General features: G+C 43.8%; 2 protein-coding genes across 3 annotated transcripts; both read left to right on the top strand.

Moving 5' to 3' along the window:
* Positions 1 to 2030: 2030 nt before the first annotated feature.
* Positions 2031 to 8367, top strand: LOC121533266 (probable ATP-dependent RNA helicase DDX5). 2 transcript variants are annotated; one of them, XM_041839083.2, is made up of 13 exons: positions 2031 to 2201; positions 3911 to 4085; positions 4191 to 4287; positions 4384 to 4517; positions 4616 to 4681; positions 4773 to 4914; positions 5032 to 5192; positions 5429 to 5601; positions 5761 to 5871; positions 5964 to 6025; positions 6111 to 6170; positions 7665 to 7902; positions 8137 to 8367. In XM_041839083.2, exons 1-13 carry the CDS (start codon positions 2161 to 2163, stop codon positions 8327 to 8329), a joined length of 1653 nt encoding a protein of 550 aa, XP_041695017.2. In that variant the 5' UTR covers positions 2031 to 2160; the 3' UTR covers positions 8330 to 8367. The 2 variants fall into 2 exon arrangements, with proteins under 2 accessions (XP_041695017.2, XP_041695016.2); XM_041839082.2 differs by having other exon boundaries at positions 7665 to 7886; positions 8137 to 8257.
* On the top strand, positions 8365 to 16958 carry polg2 (polymerase (DNA directed), gamma 2, accessory subunit). Its single transcript, XM_045216819.1, has 10 exons — positions 8365 to 8556; positions 9513 to 9624; positions 9845 to 9953; positions 10104 to 10208; positions 10696 to 10801; positions 11037 to 11222; positions 11815 to 11955; positions 14097 to 14177; positions 14259 to 14359; positions 16244 to 16958. The coding sequence occupies exons 1-10, from the start codon at positions 8365 to 8367 to the stop codon at positions 16407 to 16409; spliced, it is 1299 nt and encodes a 432-aa protein (XP_045072754.1). The 3' UTR covers positions 16410 to 16958.
* Positions 16959 to 18781: the final 1823 nt, after the last annotated feature.

Genomic DNA, 18781 nt, shown 5'->3' with positions numbered 1-18781 from the left:
CTACAGGGATTTTTTTGTCGACATTTAGAATGTTCGCATAGAAAATAGATGCGACAATTGCCTGCTGGTTGCTAAAATTCTAATAGTTCGCCTTATTTCAGTTTATGTGACAAAACAAACAGTCATTGTGTAGAGAATCATTGTACCATCTAAACCAGTTTCCCAACCCTGGTCCTCGAGGGACAAACACACCTAATTCAACTCATTGAGGGCTTGTGGGTTGGTTGAATCAGGTGTGCTTGTCCAGGGTTACAATAAATATGTGTACTCGAGGACCAGGGTTGGGAAACACTGATCTAAACTGCTGTGAAATATATTTTCCATAACCAAAAATATTGTGTTTTCAGTTTGTGTACAAAACCGAAAGTAAAAGACTCAAAAACTAAACTTAAGAACGGGAAGCCTAGAAATAGACACATAGAACAGATCTACCGCTTCATAGACTTGCTTTCAATGAGATTGAAATATCTATAACTCACATTTCTATGTGAATTTGGTTGGGTCGCCCAAAAAGTTACATATTGTAGCTTCAACTATCTTGTGTTTATAAAAACAGCTGGACATAATGACACCACACCAAAAATAATTTCACAACTTTTTCCGCAAAAACCTAGTGTCAAATAAAAATGTAGTGATTGAAGTGTTTACCTATTTAGGCAACTTGTGCATTAATAAATTGGCAGACCGCCTGTATGCCCTCCCACCTTTCTGTTTAATGTCTCGGGTAGCTGCAAAAGCCTGCATGGATAGAATGTGAGAATTGACTCATATTTGCCATATTCCAATAATTCTCATGTGCCAACATATGCCACAGTCAGTGCCATGGTGAAACTTGAACTCCTGTAGATCGATAATAATTGGATGGTGAAACAGAAAAGCAAGTCGAAGCATTAAGGCATTCCTGAAAGTCAGGACAATCCTTGTCTCGAAAGAAACAATATTAGTATAGTTTAAAACAATTATTTTGTAAGCATTTAGTAAATGTGAAGTGGAGCTTTATAGTTACTTGATGACATCACCTGCCCAGTGACCTTCAAAATTATTCGGCAATCATCATTTATTCGAAAAACACTGTTTCCATAATCGTTTGTCGCAATAAAGAAAGTTTGACAAAATAAAAATCCACCCCTGTCTAACAGATAAAAATGTAGATCTTTAGAAAATGTCTCCTATATTTGCATTTCTTCCGTTCGTGGGGCAACTTTTTTTTGTCGAATAAACCTGGGTCAATGGAAACTTGCTAATAACAGAAGTGAAAAATGATTCCTTAGTTGTTCATTTTGTCGAAATCTGAAGTCACAACCTAGATTCGAGCCAATGTCTTAAGTAGTTGAACATGTTATTACTCCAACCTCGTGAAATTGACAAACAGACACTTTTTCATTTTCGTTAAAAAACAACCGTATATGGAAGGAACGCCTTTTGATTTGACGGCTTGCACATGCGCAGTCCGTTAGACCCGATGACGTGTTTCTGCGCATGAGCTTAGCTAGCCAAAGTCGCCATGACATCGCCTACAAGTGTGATCTGGGTTTTCTATTAGAGAAGCAGTTTCTGCCTATCTTAATAATATACTGTCTTTGGTATCCATGATCTGGTATCTATCTACCAGTAACCGGTACTGTTGACTGCATTAAAATGAACATTGGTAAAATGTTATTTGAAGATAGGTATTAATTGCAAAGGTTGGGGGTGGTCACTCTTTGCTTTTGTACATTTTTGGTTCCCAATTTTTGGGGGAAATTTTATTGTCGCTTCCTTCAGTAGACTATTGAGTAGAAGCTGTAGCTAATGTAGTGTTCCTGTGTAAACAACATGTTGCGTCTACTACCTGCACTAATGTTTTAAATTATTTATAAATGTTCCATGTTGAATAAATGAATACATTACTACTTAATTTGGCTCAAGTAATGAAGGTTATTGTAAAAATGGGGTAATAATCACGTCATTAACTGTGCCAATCACCTAACTTCCGTGACCAAATAAGGAAAAAAAGTAGTACCAGACACAGGCGCGTTGATATGTTCCAATGTGTTACTACACCGCTTTCACTGACATCTGTCTGCGCTGCATTTCTATTTTGGTGTGTCGCACTTGTATTTATCGTAGATTGGTTTAGAGATATAGACACCGTCTGTTACTTTCATACTCTGCTTAACTATGCCTGGATTTTCCGATAGAGATCGTGGCAGAGACAGGGGGTAAGTAGGTAACGTTAATGTATGTTTAGCGAACTCGTTAGCTAGGTAGAGACGTTGCGATGGTCAGTTTTAACGGTACTGTAAATCAAATCAAATCAAATTTTATTGGTCACATGCGATAACATGAGAATTTAACCACCCTAAAAATTTAGCAAAGTTTATTTATACTTAAGTGACATAGGAGGCTTTTCAGGGGGTACTGTAGCTATCTAGGTAACGTTAAGTTTAGCTTATCCCTGCCATTGGCCTTGGCTAGATGCGCAATGTTAATACGACTTATTTGAACCCTAATAAATTATGTTAAAGTACATTTTGCCTGATATAATTGATGTAACAAGCAGGTCGGGCAAATGTTTAACTAGCAGCTAACGTTAACATTAGCTAGCTAGGTAACGCGTTAGCAATGGGATATTCTCAGAGGCCTATGCTATATATAATAACCATATGCACCACGCTTGAGCATAAAATATAGAATGTGATGTTGGTTAGGTAAAAACCACGGAATGTTTGGTCATTTTGCATGTGGCAAAAATAATTTCGAATCAAAATGCCGGCCGGTTCCCTTTGTTCATCTTCTACCGGCCGGAATTAAAATGGCAGCTTAACTGGTTTAAACGTGACGCAGAAACTAATGTAGCTAACGTTAGACCTAGCACATCTTTGCATGTGTAGACAAACGGGTCACTGCTGTCCAGCCCTTGAGCATGGCTCTCAGTTCCATTTCACATAAGTAATTGGATGAAGGCGTCGTTCTGTAGAGGGGAGTGTTGTTAAGATAAGAGCCACGACGCTCGGTCTTAACATTAACACGCATCGCTTGCGGTACGGGTTTGGAAGCACAAGGACCTTTATCTTAAATGTCGGCCAAATTGATACACACCTTTATTGGGTTAGGGTTTCCACACGGCCATATTGCCATGTTACAGCGCTTGTTTACGGAAGAGAGAGTGGACTACCTGCACTAATTAGCTATCTGTGTCTCTGAACACCTGTGTGTAAACGGAAGACAGACGCCACAAACGTGTTGTCAATTAAAAATACTGTCGGCTGCAACTGTTAGCGATCTACAATTAGTGTATTTTGCATTTGTGAAATTATTTTGATGTGATTTTAAAGTAGAGGGATTTGTTTCTATAACCAATTCACGTTTAGATGGAGTGTTTGGCTTCCAGAGCCAATTCAGCCATTAATAAACAGACCATTTAAGGTCCTTGGACTAAGGGGTAACGTTAGGCTCCTTTAGTCCAATATTTGTCTAACTTCTGTCATGCTAGCTGTTGTAGTACTCATCAAGCCATGCAAACTCGTGGGGGAATGTGGGGTATCAGTTCCACCCCAGTATCTCTATTTGCACATCTATCATTCCAGTATTATACGAAATGGTAACAATTTTGCACAATGGCCTATTTATTACCATACCTCCATAACTTATTACATTTGAACACACTGTATATATATTTACGTTGTATTTTTGACTTTGTTTTGTTTACCCCATATGTAACTCTGTGTTGTTTTTATCGCACTGCTTTGCTTTATCTTGGCCAGGTCGCAGTTGTAAATGAGAACTTGTTCTCAACTGGCTTACCTGGTTAAATAAAGGTGAAATAATAATTTTAAAAAATTGTAGCTGGCATAACTATCTGACTTCAACACAGCATTCACTGTATGCTCAGTCTTCTAATATTAGATTGTTCCCCTTACTATTTGAGGTATGGAGGTGCACCTCGTTTTGGAGGCGGTGGTGGCAGTAGGGGCGGACCCCCTCAGGGGAAATTTGGCAACCCAGGCGAAAGGTTGCGCAAAAAACACTGGAACATGGATGAGCTCCCAAAGTTTGAGAAGAACTTCTACCAGGAGCACCCGGATGTGATCCGCAGACCACCTGTAAGTGACCCGGGCAGTTCTTTCCATCTGATTTCAGTGTGGTCTTCACCTTTTTGATTAAAATGGTCTTTGCCAATGAACAACCTTTTATGTGTCTAATTTCAGCAAGAGGTGGATAACTACCTTAGAAGTAAAGAAGTAACAGTGAAAGGCAGAGACTGCCCCAAGCCCATGATGAAGTTTCACGAGGCCAATTTTCCAAGTGAGTAAAGCCTCTTCTAACTTTGCTTAAGAACAAGCTGATTGTATAAGATGGTGACATTGAATCTCATATGTAATCGAACTTTGTCTTTTTCAGATTATGTGATGGATGTCATTGCCAAACAAGGATGGGATGAGCCAACTCCTATCCAGGCTCAGGGCTGGCCTCTGGCCCTCAGTGGGAAAGACATGGTGGGCATCGCCCAGACAGGCTCTGGCAAAACCCTCGCTGTAAGTACATTGATTTAAAACTACTATTGGTAGCATCTTTCTGGTAATTCTTTGTGCAGGTGAACCGTTTGAGCTCTGTTTTTTTCTTCCCCTCACAGTATCTGCTGCCTGCAATCGTGCACATTCAACACCAGCCATTCTTGGAGCATGGAGACGGACCTATAGTAAGTACACCATAAGCCTCTAGACTAGAGAACATCCTTAGTAGTTTTACAGGGTAAGTCCAGTTGAATAACACTTGTCTTTGTCTTTCAGTGTTTGGTGCTGGCCCCGACCCGTGAGCTGGCCCAGCAGGTGCAGCAGGTTGCTGCCGAGTATGGCAGGGCCTCCCGCCTGAAGTCCGTCTGTGTCTATGGTGGAGCCCCCAAAGGACCCCAGATCCGGGACCTCGAGAGAGGTATCTATCCACCACTTTGTTTTGCTATTATTTGTTTTCTCAGTATGTTTGTTCTGTATTAAATAATTTTGGTGATAAGAGGCAGACAGCTGAGTGAGTGTTGTCTGTCCCCCCCAGGTGTTGAGATCTGTATCGCCACCCCAGGGCGTCTCATTGACTTCCTGGAGGCTGGGAAGACCAACCTTCGCAGGTGTACCTACCTTGTGCTGGATGAGGCTGACCGTATGCTGGACATGGGCTTCGAGCCCCAAATCCGCAAAATCGTGGACCAAATTAGAGTATGTGGCTTTGACTCAACTCTATTCCTTTGGCTAGATTCTTCAGTATAAAGGCTCATTCCCGCAGTGATTTGTAGACTTGCTCAATACTTGCTGATTTCAATTGGCAGAATTCCCATTGGACTTTGATTGACAAATCATTGCAGAGTCTGCATTTTCCTGTAGGATCAGCCATTAGACTGCTTGAAGGATTTGAAGAAATACAAAGTCAACTATTTTCTCTGTTCTCCTCTCAGCCGGATCGTCAGACCCTCATGTGGAGTGCCACCTGGCCCAAGGAGGTGCGTCAGCTGGCTGAGGACTTCCTGAAGCAGTACGTCCAGATCAACGTGGGCGCTCTGCAGCTCAGCGCCAACCATAACATCCTGCAGATAGTGGACGTGTGCAACGACGGAGAGAAGGATGACAAGTGAGTGACTCATTTCTCCTCAGCAAAAGCCAAACGTCACATTTACACCGCTTCATAATTGAAGGAATTCAAGCAGAAGGACTCTTCAATTGGTCATTAATTTGTCTAAAGTGTGCGTCACGTCATCAATTTTAACCCGATCTCGTCTTTCCCCCTAAGACTGCTCCGGCTGCTAGAGGAGATCATGAGCGAGAAGGAGAACAAGACCATCATCTTTACCGAGACCAAGAGACGCTGTGATGAGCTCACCAGGAGGATGAGACGAGATGGGTAAGGGTCATCACACTAGTGTCTCATTTAACTGGGAAATGATTATCCCTGTAACGAGTCATGCCTCTGATGTCCATGTTTGTCTGTTACAGCTGGCCAGCAATGGGTATCCACGGAGACAAGAGCCAGCAGGAGAGGGACTGGGTTCTCAATGGTATGCCTGAAATATTTTCAGTCTTTTTTGAGTTTGTCATGACAATGTTATGGACGTATAACTGAAGTCAATGATCTTTCCACAGAATTCAAATATGGCAAGGCCCCCATCCTCATCGCCACCGACGTGGCCTCCCGTGGTCTAGGTCAGTGTGGCTTTGGTTAAACCCTCTGGTTGTTTTCCTCAATATTTTCACTTTTTTAAAAGAAAGTGGTTTTGGCTTTCTTTAACTTCTCTATGCATTTTCTGAGTTTTTCTCACCTAAAGGTGCAGTCTTTGTGGCAGGGCCTAGGCATGACAAGTCCCAGGCCTCGAGGGGGAAGGAGGACATATTGGAAGTGAAGTTGCCCCACTGGCTGCCACCCAGTGGGCCTAGAAAGGTGAAAGCTCTGTGTGCCAGTAATCCTCAAGTCAAAAGGCAGTGTGGCTAAGCCTAGTTTCTGATATCTTTTTCTGTTTTTTTATACATGACATCATTTGTTCTCTGTCCATGGATTTTTACCTGACAAATGCCTATTCGTCGAGACGTTACCAACTCAAACGTTACACACACAAAAACAAACGCTTGATGTGACCATTTGCCTTGCATGCGTTTTGTAGAGGGCACTGTGTTGCAAGTCACTGTTTGAGATTTGGAGCGATTCTGTTAGTTGCGGAGCTTGTCCCCAAAAAAAGCATGGGTGTTTAGCGAATGTCACAGCTTTTCCATTGCTATATTTTTTTTTCTCCCTCACTCAAAGCACTGGTTTTCTTGAAATGGAGAGAGCCGTTTTCAACTTACTGTTGTCGAATCGAAATTGATGAGAAACTGGCACATGTGTTTAAGGGGCTATGGGAACATCTAGAGAAAGTGAGAAATAGAAGAGCTTCAAAAACCAAAGTTCCTCCCTCGCCTGCTTTTTAAAGTCATGTCGAGACCTGCCAACGAGAGACATTTTCTCAAGTGAACGAACACTGGCTTCTGGGAAGATCTTGCCTAGACGAGACTGATGGGGGCGGGGTGCTCTATGCTCTCTGAGGGGCACCACGGGGTCAATACTAGGGCCTTTTTCTTTTCGCTTTTTTGGGGTCCCCCCTCAAATTAGTACTTGGTCTATTCGGTCTTGGCAAGACGTGCAGTGAGGCCTTTATTAGCAAGCTTCTTATGAGTGTGTACTGGGAAAAAGGACCTTCAGAACCCATACCAACTGAAAGGTCCTATATTGGCACACGAGGAGGCAACAGTGCACATAGCGGCCCTACTGCGTAGAAGCTCCTGGATGTCACTTGACAATTTGTGGGGGAGTTCGCTGCATTGGGAAAGGACTAGTGAATGCATACTCCTTAATGGTAAGACTTCAAATCCAGTTCTTTTCCTCCCCTGGTTAAAAACGGGAGGGGGAATGCCTTAGGATTTTTTGATATGGTAAGCAAACGGAGTGTGCATCTCGTTTTTCTCTTCCCACAGTAGTATTCCCATGGAGTAGAACGTTTTCCTTGGATTGTGTTGGTTAACCCCGTTCTTTGCAGCTCAGCTAAGTATCCAGTCTGGAACCTTTTAGCTCTCCATTGTCTATGCTAACTTTGTCCTTTGGTCTGGCTGTTGTGGTGTGCAAAATCCTGTATGGCTACCTTTTTGCCACACTGCAACACTTTACAGATGTGGAGGATGTGAAATTTGTCATAAATTATGACTATCCTAACTCCTCTGAGGACTATATCCACCGCATTGGACGCACGGCCCGCAGTCAAAAAACGGGCACCGCCTACACCTTCTTCACCCCCAACAACATGAAACAGGCCAGCGACCTCATAGCTGTGCTCCGCGAAGCCAACCAGGCTATCAACCCCAAGCTCCTCCAGATGGCAGAGGCCAGAGGAGGTAATTCCTATGGCGGGTGAGATGTGAACAAGGCTGTGGTTACATCTGCAGACATTTAGATTTTATATAGATAATAAATCTATTTGAAGAGGTTTTGGGGCAAAGGTGCTTAAAATATTAAATACGAAGATGACCCACCTTGTTCTCACCATATTTGTCAACTATCATTTTAGTTTAAATGTCCTCACGCCACCCATCACTGCTACCAGTCTCATCACTGCCCTGTCTCTTGTTTTGTCTTGTTTTCCAGGTCGTGGAGGGGGGAAGAGGTGGCTATAGGGATGACCGACGAGATAGGTATTCTGGGGGGAGGAGTTACGGTGGTGGTGGTGGTGGTGGTGGTAGTGGTAGTTACAGGGACAAGGATAGCGACAGGGGGTTCGGTGGGGGACCAAAGAGTGCCTTCGGCGCAAAAACCCAAAACGGAGGGGCTACGGGGGTAGCACCTATGACAAGGGCGCTAGCTCTGGCGGTAGCTATGGCAACAGCTACGGCAGCAATGGACAGGCTAGCTTCGGCGCCGCCAACCAGGTGGGTGCGTTCGGGCGGCCAGAACTTCCAGGCCCCTCCACAGTTCGGAGCCGCACAGGCGCCCGCCCCAAACGGCATGGGTCGCCCGCCTTTCCCCTTTAACCCACAGGCACAGCAGCCCCAACAACCCCCACCCATGGTACCCTACTCTATGCCTCCACCTTTCCCACAGTAACTGACTAGGCCTAGATTGTGCGTACAATACACAACGAAACCACCTTTTTTCCCTCTTGTCTTTAAATCATATTATTATTATTATTATTATTATTATTATTATCCTTTGTACTGTTTAACTTTTTGCTTACAGCAGGGTTGGAATTCTTCAGTAATCCCCAAGCATTGAAATGAGTCCCAAGGGGACTGTTGAAGTGCATCTTTAACTGGTGCACCTCCCCTTGACTGTTTTTATTTGTTACATTCCTCAGTAATTTATTTTTACTAGGTAATGCAGATTTTGAGTTAGTGGTATGTTTAAAGTGATATGTTAAGATCTTACCTGGGGGTCATGCATGGGCCTTCAAATAAAACAATTAAATCTTAGTTTTGTGGTGGTTCATTGTTCTATTCTGTTCATTCATCCAGCATTTAATCTTAGTGGATATTCAATTAAAACAATTACATCATGCCACTATTATAGCAAACATTCCTAATTGCACAAGTATAACCGTAAGGTAACAAGAACGTAAGGTTGATGAGGACTTTTGTCTCATTTTGATGTCGACGCGGAAGTGACGTTGACGTTATAGCTTTACTTCCGGGTGCTCCCAGTTTACGCATTACACATGGTGCAAGTATTTTTAGAAATAGAAGAGCATTTATATTACATTAAGTTGCCAGGCTTTGCCGAAACTACTCGTGGTTGTATTCGCAGGCAAGTGCATTCACTTTCAAATGTCCTTTTCTAACGTGATATCAGCCTAGGAATTACTTGAAATGTGAGACCGCACGCAATGCATTGTTAGGTTAATTGCAGCTTGACGCGTGCTTAACAACTTTTCAAGAACGAAATGAGTGACTACTAAACATGCTCAATTACTGTGTTAGACGACTCATCTGGAGATGTGAGAACATACCAAAAACCTCACTATGCTGCAGGATAAGTTTTTGCGCTTCAGCACTGCAGGGACCGCTGTACTGCAACTTCTGCTAGGTCCGGCGCTGAGGACTCGGACCACACAAAAACACTCATGCAGCTATGCACTGACAGGTATTACATAGCTACTGGCCAACTTCATAGAGATTCCTTTCAGCGTGGAAGCAACTGTGGATATGGACCACTTGGTATGGAACTCAGGAAGAACATTCTTGAACAATGGTGGAACTCTGTGATAGGGTCCAGGGCAGAGGTGTTTGGGATAAGCACCCTACACACTAGTAAGGACAGAACTACTGAGAGGGATGGACAATTGAGGGTTGTTGACACTGAGAACCTACGTCAAATACTTTCCCAGAGAGAGCTAAGCAAGGACCAACTTATTCAGAAGCTACAGACCCTTATCCAGAATGGTGCATCTGTTCGAACAAGTCTTTTCCAAGGTAACTATCATTGGCTGTTGTATTGAACACCTCTGCTATTTTTACTTGTGCACATGCTTCAGGTGATAGAAATCTGAACGGGTAGAGTTAAATGAAATTCAACGTTGGGTTTCCAGGCTAACATGGTCAATGCTCTTCCCTCCTGTCCAGGTGCTTTGGAGCAGTATGCGCCCTCTTTAGAACTAGTGAACAGAAAGCTGCCTTCGGTCTGGCTGAGACCGGCTTGTGCTTCCAGCCATCAGGCGGACCTGGTTGGTGAGGCTTCCTCCTCGTCCCTCAAATCACATGAACCATTCAGCTGCACTGTCATCATTTACCATTGTGCTTATTCAAAGTACAAATAGATTTAATTGAGCATAGATTTAACCTAAATCATACGTCCTTGTGTGTTGTTTGAGATGGCAGATAGCTATAATAACACCTGGGCATAGCAGACTATAGAGTAGTTGTGAACTTTAAAGGTAGACTCAGCGATATGATGTAAATTCAGAAAGTAAACAGCGTAGTGGGTCTATTCCTGCAACAACTAAGAGCGCCAAAGCGCGAGGTTCAACTTCTCCGCTGTTTTGATTCCGTACCTAGGACGCTCTTAACAGGATGACGCGAACCCGTGCGCATGCGCACATACTGTGTGAGCAAAGTCTTGCATCTCGCTTATCTCAATATCTGCGGTGCTGCTCGTGGCAACGTCATTTTGCTGAGTCTACCTTTAACCCCTAATCTGTGTGTCCATTCCTGGCAGCCCAGATGAAGTTACCCAGTCCTCTTTGGTGTGGTTCTGCTCGCCCCGCACCACTTCACAGTGGCTGGACTACTGGGCACGGCATCGGCTGCAGTGGTGGAGAAAGGTGCATCATTTTTATTATCCAAGTCATTGTGGTCAAGATCACTTTCTCTGTCTGCAAATTATCTGGATCTTGAACATGAATCGGAATCTTGATTTGAAATCTATAGAAACAACATTGTTTCTATGTTGATATTTGTAATGCTGAAAGACAACTTGACTTAATGTGGATAGTAAAGTACGTTTCTCTAATCTCATCTCTCTGTCCATCCAATCCTGTCCCTCCATCTATAATCCAGTTTGCCCTGGGCCCATCTGACTTCAGCTGCAGTGACATAACAGAAGAGGAGCTGGCAGGCCGGGCGTCTCGTGGTGTGAAAATTGTGTACAATTTCCCATGGGGCCCAGAGGCCCTGGAGACTCTGTTGAGCCGAGGTGACGCAGAGCTGCTACAGACACACAAGGGCGCTCGCAACAAACTACAGGTCAGTGTAATGCTGCCTTCTCCTGCAGGGACAAAACTGCAGTTAATACCCTGTCCCACTTATGCTGTCACAATAAAACAATTTGGGAGTAGATCTTTATAGTTTTTCACAATATGTCAGTTGCGCCGGAGGCTGCTGAGGGGAGGACGGCTCATAATAATGGCTGGAATGGAGTAAATGGAATGACATTAAACACATGGAAACCATATGTTGGATTAGTTCGATTTCCATTAATTCTGTTCCAGCCATTACTTTGAGCCAGTCCTCGCCAATTAAGGTGCCATTGGAGCAGCTGGTCAGTTATGTCAGTTGTGTTGCGGCAGGTAGCCTAGCGGTTAGAGCGTTATGCCAGTAACCGAAAGAGCTCTGGTTTGAATACCGAAGCCGACAAGGTGAAATATCTCGGTGCCCTTGAGCAAGGCACTTAACCCTAATTTGCTCCAGAGGCGCCGTACTACTATGGCTGACCCTGTAATACAACACATTTCACTGCACTTATCCGGTGTATGTGACAATAAAACATATTTTTGTTATTGAAGTAAGATTTAATTAACCATATCAGCGCTCCATATTTTTTCTCTGTCATTCACAGTGCCGAGATGGGAGGAAGTCAGTAGTCCCCTATGCCATCTCCGTAACTGGAAACATAGAGCGAGGAGTGTTGGCATACCTGTACAACTCAATCCAGCAAGTAAAGAAAGTCGACAGCAAACAGAGGCTACAGCAGAGAAAGGTGAAACACCTAAGTCCTTTCATTTACATTACATTTACGTCATTTAGCAGACGCTCTTATCCAGAGCGACATACAAATTGGTGCATTCACCTTATAGCCAGTGGGATAACCACTTTACAATGATTTTTTTTTGGGGGGTGGGGTAAGTGGGGGGTAGAAGGATTGCTTTATCCTATCCCAGGTATTCCTTAAAGAGGTGGGGTTTCAAATGTCTCCGGAAGGTGGTGAGTGACTCCGCTGTCCTGGCGTCGTGAGGGAGCTTGTTCCACCATTGGGGTGCCAGAGCAGCGAACAGTTTTGACTGGGCTGAGCGGGAACTGTGCTTCCGCAGAGGTAGGGGAGCCAGCATGCCAGAGGTGGATGAACGCAATGCCCTCGTTTGGGTGTAGGGACTGATCAGAGCCTGAAGGTACGGGGGTGCCGTTCCCCTCACAGCTCCGTAGGCAAGCACCATGGTCTTGTAGCAGATGCGAGCTTCAACTGGAAGCCAGTGGAGTGTGCGGAGGAGCGGGGTGACGTGAGAGAACTTGGGAAGGTTGAACACCAGACGGGCTGCGGCATTCTGGATGAGTTGTAGGGGTTTAATGGCACAGGCAGGGAGTCCAGCCAACAGCGAGTTGCAGAAATCCAGACGGGAGATGACAAGTGCCTGGATTAGGGCCTGTGCCGCTTTGATGTTAGCGGAGAACGACAGGGTGTTGTCCAGGGTCACGCCAAGGCTCTTCGCACTCTGGGAGGAGGACACAACGGAGTTGTCAACCGTGATGGCGAGATCATGGAACGGGCAGTCCTTCCCCGGGAGGAAGAGCAGCTCCGTCTTGCCAAGGTTCAGCTTGAGGTGGTGATCCGTCATCCATACTGATATGTCTGCCAGACATGCAGAGATGCGATTCGCCACCTGGTTATCAGAAGGGGGAAAGGAGAAGATTAGTTGTGTGCCGTCTGCGTAGCAATGATAGGAGAGGCCATGTGAGGATATGACAGAGCCAAGTGACTTGGTGTATAGCGAGAATAGGAGAGGGCCTAGAACTGAGCCCTGGGGGACACCAGTGGTGAGAGCACGTGGTGCGGAGACAGCTTCTCGCCACGCCACTTGGTAGGAGTGACCGGTCAGGTAGGACGCAATCCAAGAGTGAGCCGCGCCGGAGATGCCCAGCTCGGAGAGGGTGGAGAGGGAGGATCTGATGGTTCACAGTATCAAAGGCAGCAGACAGGTCTAGAAGGACAAGAGCAGAGGAGAGAGAGTTAGCTTTAGCAGTGCGGAGAGCCTCCGTGACACAGAGAGAGAGCAGTCTCAGTTGAATGTCCAGTCTTGAAACCTGACTGGTTTGGATCAAGAAGGTCATTCTGAGAGAGATAGCAAGAGAGTTGGCTAAAGACGGCACGCTCAATAGTTTTGGAGAGAAAAGAAAGAAGGGATACTGGTCTGTAGTTGTTGACATCAGAGGGATCGAGTGTTGGTTTTTTGAGAAGGGGTGCAACTCTCGCTCTCTTGAAGACGGAAGGGACATAGCCAGCGGTCAAGGATGAGTTGATCAGCGAGGTGAGGTAAGGGAGAAGGTCACCGGAGATGGTCTGGAGAAGAGCGGAGGGGATAGGAAAGAAGGAGGCAGAGAGAAATGAGTCAAAGGTAGACGTAGGGAGGTTGAAGTCCCCCAGAACTGTGAGGGGTGAGCCATCCTCAGGAAAGGAACTTATCAAGGCGTCAGGCTCATTGATGAACTCTCCAAGGGAACCTGGAGGGCGATAGATGACAAGGATGTTAAGCTTAAATGGGCTAGTGACTGTGACCGCATGGAATTCAAATGAGGAGATAGACAGATGGGTCAGGGGAAAAATAGAGAATGTCCACTTGGGAGAGATGAGGATTCCTGTGCCACCACCCCACTGACCAGATGCTCTCGGGGTATGCGAGAACACATGGTCAGACGAGGAGAGAGCAGTAGGAGTAGCAGTGAAGGTGATCTCGATAGAAGCAGTGTTTCCACATTAGCTTTAGTATGGTTACATCTCTGATGACATGGGTGAGAACTTGAGCATCCATCATCTTACTTGGAATTTTAATTTCTGTCTACTGTTTTTTGAACTGATGGCAATTATTAGAATGTGCTACACACACTGACACCTTGTTGCCCTGGTAGGTTTTGAAGCTCCATCCTATTTTGTCTCCAGTCAAAGTGGCCTTGGACATGGGAAGGGGAGCCACTGTGGAACTAAGACAGGTAGGAAACTATTGAGATATACACAAAGTTATTCAATAAGACTATGTTTGATTGTAGTTCTAAAAGTATATTCTACATTAGGTTTGTGAAGGCTTGCTGCAGGAGTTCTTGGAAGGGGAAGTCGCTGCATGGCCTGGATATCTTGAAACCATGCCAACCTCAATGGAGCAGCTGAACACAAAGTACAACTTCTTCATACCATGATAGTATAGTTTCTTTATGTTGTGGTTTCTCATTTCATGTAACGGATTGCATGTGCTGTCCACTGTTGGATGCATTCTGAATACAATATAATTCTGATCTCAAAAGCCACACATACAGTGGGCAAAAAAAGTATTTAGTCAGCCACCAATTGTGCAAGTTCTCCCACTTAAAAAGATGAGAAAGGCCTGTAATTTTCATCATAGGTACACGTCAACTATGACAGACAAAATTAGAAAAATAAATACAGAAAATCACATTGTAGGATTTGTTATGAATTTATATGCAAATTATGGTGGAAAATAAGTATTTGGTCAATAACAAAAGTTTCTCAATACTTTGTTATATACCCTTTGTTGGCAATGACACAGGTCAAACTTTTTCTGTAAGTCTTCACAAGGTTTTCACACACTGTTGCTGGTATTTTGGCCCATTCCTCCATGCAGATCTCCTCTAGAGCAGTGATGTTTTGGGGCTGTCGCTGGGCAACACGGACTTTCAACTCCCTCCAAAGATTTTCTATGGGGTTGAGATCTGGAGACTGGCTAGGCCACTCCAGGACCTTGAAATGCTTCTTACGAAGCCACTCCTTCGTTGCCCGGGTGGTGTGTTTGGGATCATTGTCATGCTGAAAGACCCAGCCACGTTTCATCTTCAATGCCCTTGCTGATGGAAGGAGGTTTTCACTCAAAATCTCCGATACATGGCCCCATTCATTCTTTCCTTTACACGGATCAGTCGTCCTGGTCCCTTTGCAGAAAAACAGCCCCAAAGCATGATGTTTCCACCCCCATGCTTCACAGTAGGTATGGTGTTCTTTGGATGCAACTCAGCATTCTTTGTCCTCCAAACACGACGAGTTGAGTTTTTACCAAAAAGTTCTATTTTGGTTTCATCTTACCATATGACATTCTCCCAATCCTCTTCTGGATCATCCAAATGCACTCTAGCAAACTTCAGATGGGCCTGGACATGTACTGGCTTAAGCAGGGGGACACGTCTGGCACTGCAGGATTTGAGTCTCTGGCGGCGTAGTGTGTTACTGATGGTAGGCTTTGTTACTTTGGTCCCAGCTCTCTGCAGGTCATTCACTAGGTCCCCCCTGTGTGGTTCTGGGATTTTTGCTCACCGTTCTTGTGATCGTTTTGACCCCACGGGGTGAGATTTTGCGTGGAGCCCCAGATCGAGGGGAGATTATCAGTGGTCTTGTATGTCTTCCATTTCCTAATAATTGCTCCCACAGTTGATTTCTTCAAACCAAACTGCTTACCTATTGCAGATTCAGTCTTCCCAGCCTGGTGCAGGTCTACAATTTTGTTTCTGGTGTCCTTTGACAGCTCTTTGGTCTTGGCCATAGTGGAGTTTGGAGTGTGACTGTTTGAGGTTGTGGACAGGTGTCTTTTATACTGATAACAAGTTCAAACAGGTGCCATTAATACAGGTAACGAGTGGAGGACAGAGGAGCCTCTTAAAGAAGAAGTTACAGGTCTGTGAGAGCCAGAAATCTTGCTTGCTTGTAGGTGACCAAATACTTATTTTCCACCATAATTTGCAAATAAATTCATAAAAAATCCTACAATGTGATTTTCTGGAGGAAAAAAATCTCAATTTGTCTGTCATAGTTGACGTGTACCTATGATGAAAATTACAGGCCTCTCATCTTTTTAAGTGGGAGAACTTGCACAATTGGTGGCTGACTAAATACTTTTTTTGCCACACATATTTAGTGGCAATGCAATTTAGTGTATACGTAATTGTATAATATGTTGACATTTGACTTCACTGAAGGTGATCTCGATAGAAGCAGTACTGTTTCTCTGTGGGGACCTACTGTAAGTATTATGTTTGTTTGCCTGTGTGTCCAGGTATGATGAGATGGGGGTGCTGTTCACTGTGGTGATCAGTGACAACACGCTTGAGAGTGGCTTACTGCAGGTGCGCAGCCGCGACACCACCATCAAGGAGACCATGCACATCTCCGAGGTCAAGAACTTTCTGGTCAGATACATATCTGCTGCAGAGAACATATGAGCCATAGAGGGCGTTATATTAATGCCTCGGTGAACCGGGTTAGCATGGATTACATTTGTTTTGGAATTCGTCTTAAAACAGAAGTGACGTAGATTAAGCACGTGGAATAATGAGTAGGATTCTGTGTTTTCACATGCGAAAGTGATTGCTGTTGATTAAAAGGTTTTATCTGCCTTCCCAATGAAAACTAGTTTGAAAATGTGATCATATATTTTATGGAAAGTTTATGTATGTTTCTGAACGATGCATCATGCTGCCTCGTTGACAACATGACAGAGTGGCGCAGATTACTGTTCGATTTGTTTCGAATGGGCGCTCCTCCCTCTCCGCTTTGCCCATTCACGTCACATGCCATAGCCCAGTGCACTTAATTAAACTCCCTCATTGATTGAAAACTGATTCACCTGACATTTGGCAAAATGTCAAAGAATGGTGTAGTGGGCCCCCATGGGCAGTGGGAAAGCTGTCTTGTTTGTGTTTTGGAGAACTATACCCCAAAGCCTATTTGACTATCTAGTATACTATATTAAAAGTTGTTCATAATTTTCACTTTGTGGTTGTAATTTTGTTGTCAAAGTGTCACTCGAATGCAGTCATATCAATAGCAAATTCTCATATGGAACTTTTTCTACAGGTCAACAAAACATGACTCCAAATATATATATATATATATATATGTGTGTGTAAAAGTTTGGACACACCTACTCATTCAAGGGTTTTTCTTTATTTTTACCATTTTCTACATTGTAGAATAATAGTGAAGACATTACAAACTATGAAATAACACATGGAATCATGTAGTAACCAAAAAAGTGTTAAACAAATGAAAATATATTCATATATTTGAGATTCTTCAAAGTAGCCACCCTTTGCCTTGATAACAGCTTTGCATTCTCGCAACCAGCTTCATGAGGTAGTCACCTGGAACGCATTTCAATTAACAGGTGTGCCTGGTTAAAAGTTCATTTGTGGAATTTCTTTCCTTACTGCATTTGAGCCAATCAGTTGTGTTGTGACAAGGTAGGGTTGGTATACGGAAGATAGCCCTATTTGGTAAAATACCAAGTCCATATTATGGCAAGAACAGCTCAAATAAGCAAAGAGAAACGACAGTCCATCATTACTTTAAGACATGGTCAGTCAATCTGGAAAATTGTGCAGTTGCAAAAACCATCAAGCACTATGATGAAACTGGCTCTCATGAGGACCGCCACATGAAGACCCAGAGTTACGTCTGCTGTAGAGGATAAGTTCATTAGAATAACTGCGCCTCAGATTTCAGCCCAAATAAATGCTTCACAGTAACAGACACATCTCAACATCAACTGTTCAGAGGAGACTGCATGAATCATGCCTTCATGGTCGAATTGCTGCAAAGAAACCACTACTAAAGGACACCAATAATAAGAAGTGACTTGCTTGGGCCAAGAAACATGAGCAATGGACATTAGACTGGTGGAAATCTGTCCTTTGGTCCAAATTTGAGATTTTTGGTTCCAACCGCCGTGTCTTTGTGAGACGCAGAATAGGTGAACGGATGATCTCTGCATGTGTGGTTCCCACCGTGAAGCATGGAGGAGGAGGTGTGATGGTGTGGGGGTGCTTTGCTGGTGACACTGTCAGTGATTTGTTTAGAATTCAAGGCACACTTAACCAGCATGGCTACCACAGCATTCTGCAGCGATACGCCATCCCATCTGGTTTGCGCTTAGTGGGACTATAATTTGTTTTTTAACAGGACAATGACCCAAAACACACCTCCAAAGAATGACAAGAGTGTGCAAAGCAAAGGGTGGCTACTTTGAAGAATGTAAAATATAAAATATATTTTGATTTGTTTAACACTTTTTTGGTTACTACATGATTCCATATGTGTTATTTCATAGTTTTGATATCTTCACTATTATTATACAATGCAGAAAATAGTTTTAAAAAATAAGAAAAAACCCTTGAATGAGTAAGTGTGTCCAAATTTTGACTGGTACTGTGTACTGAACAAAAATATTAATGCAACAATTCATATTCATATAAAGAAGTTCATATAAAGAAATCATTCAATTGAAATAAATTCATCAGGCCCTAATCTATGGATTACTGGGAATACTGATACAAAAAAAATAAAGTAGGAGCATGGATCAGAAAACCAGTCACTGTGTGACCATTTGCCGCATGCAGCATGACACATCTTCTTCACATAGAGTTGATCAGGCTGTTGATTGTGGCCAGTGGAATGTTGTCCCACTCCTCTTCAATGGCTGTGCGAAGTTGCTGGATATTGGCAGGGACTGGAACACACTGTCGTACACGTGGATCCTGAGCATTCCAAACATGTTCAATGGGTGACATGTCTGGCATGCAAAAGAAGAACATGG

This window comes from Coregonus clupeaformis, unplaced genomic scaffold, assembly GCF_020615455.1.
Source record: "Coregonus clupeaformis isolate EN_2021a unplaced genomic scaffold, ASM2061545v1 scaf0810, whole genome shotgun sequence".
Lineage (NCBI taxonomy): Eukaryota > Metazoa > Chordata > Actinopteri > Salmoniformes > Salmonidae > Coregonus > Coregonus clupeaformis.
Note: the sequence above shows the minus strand (reverse complement) of the source record. Positions and strands in the feature narration are given on the sequence as shown.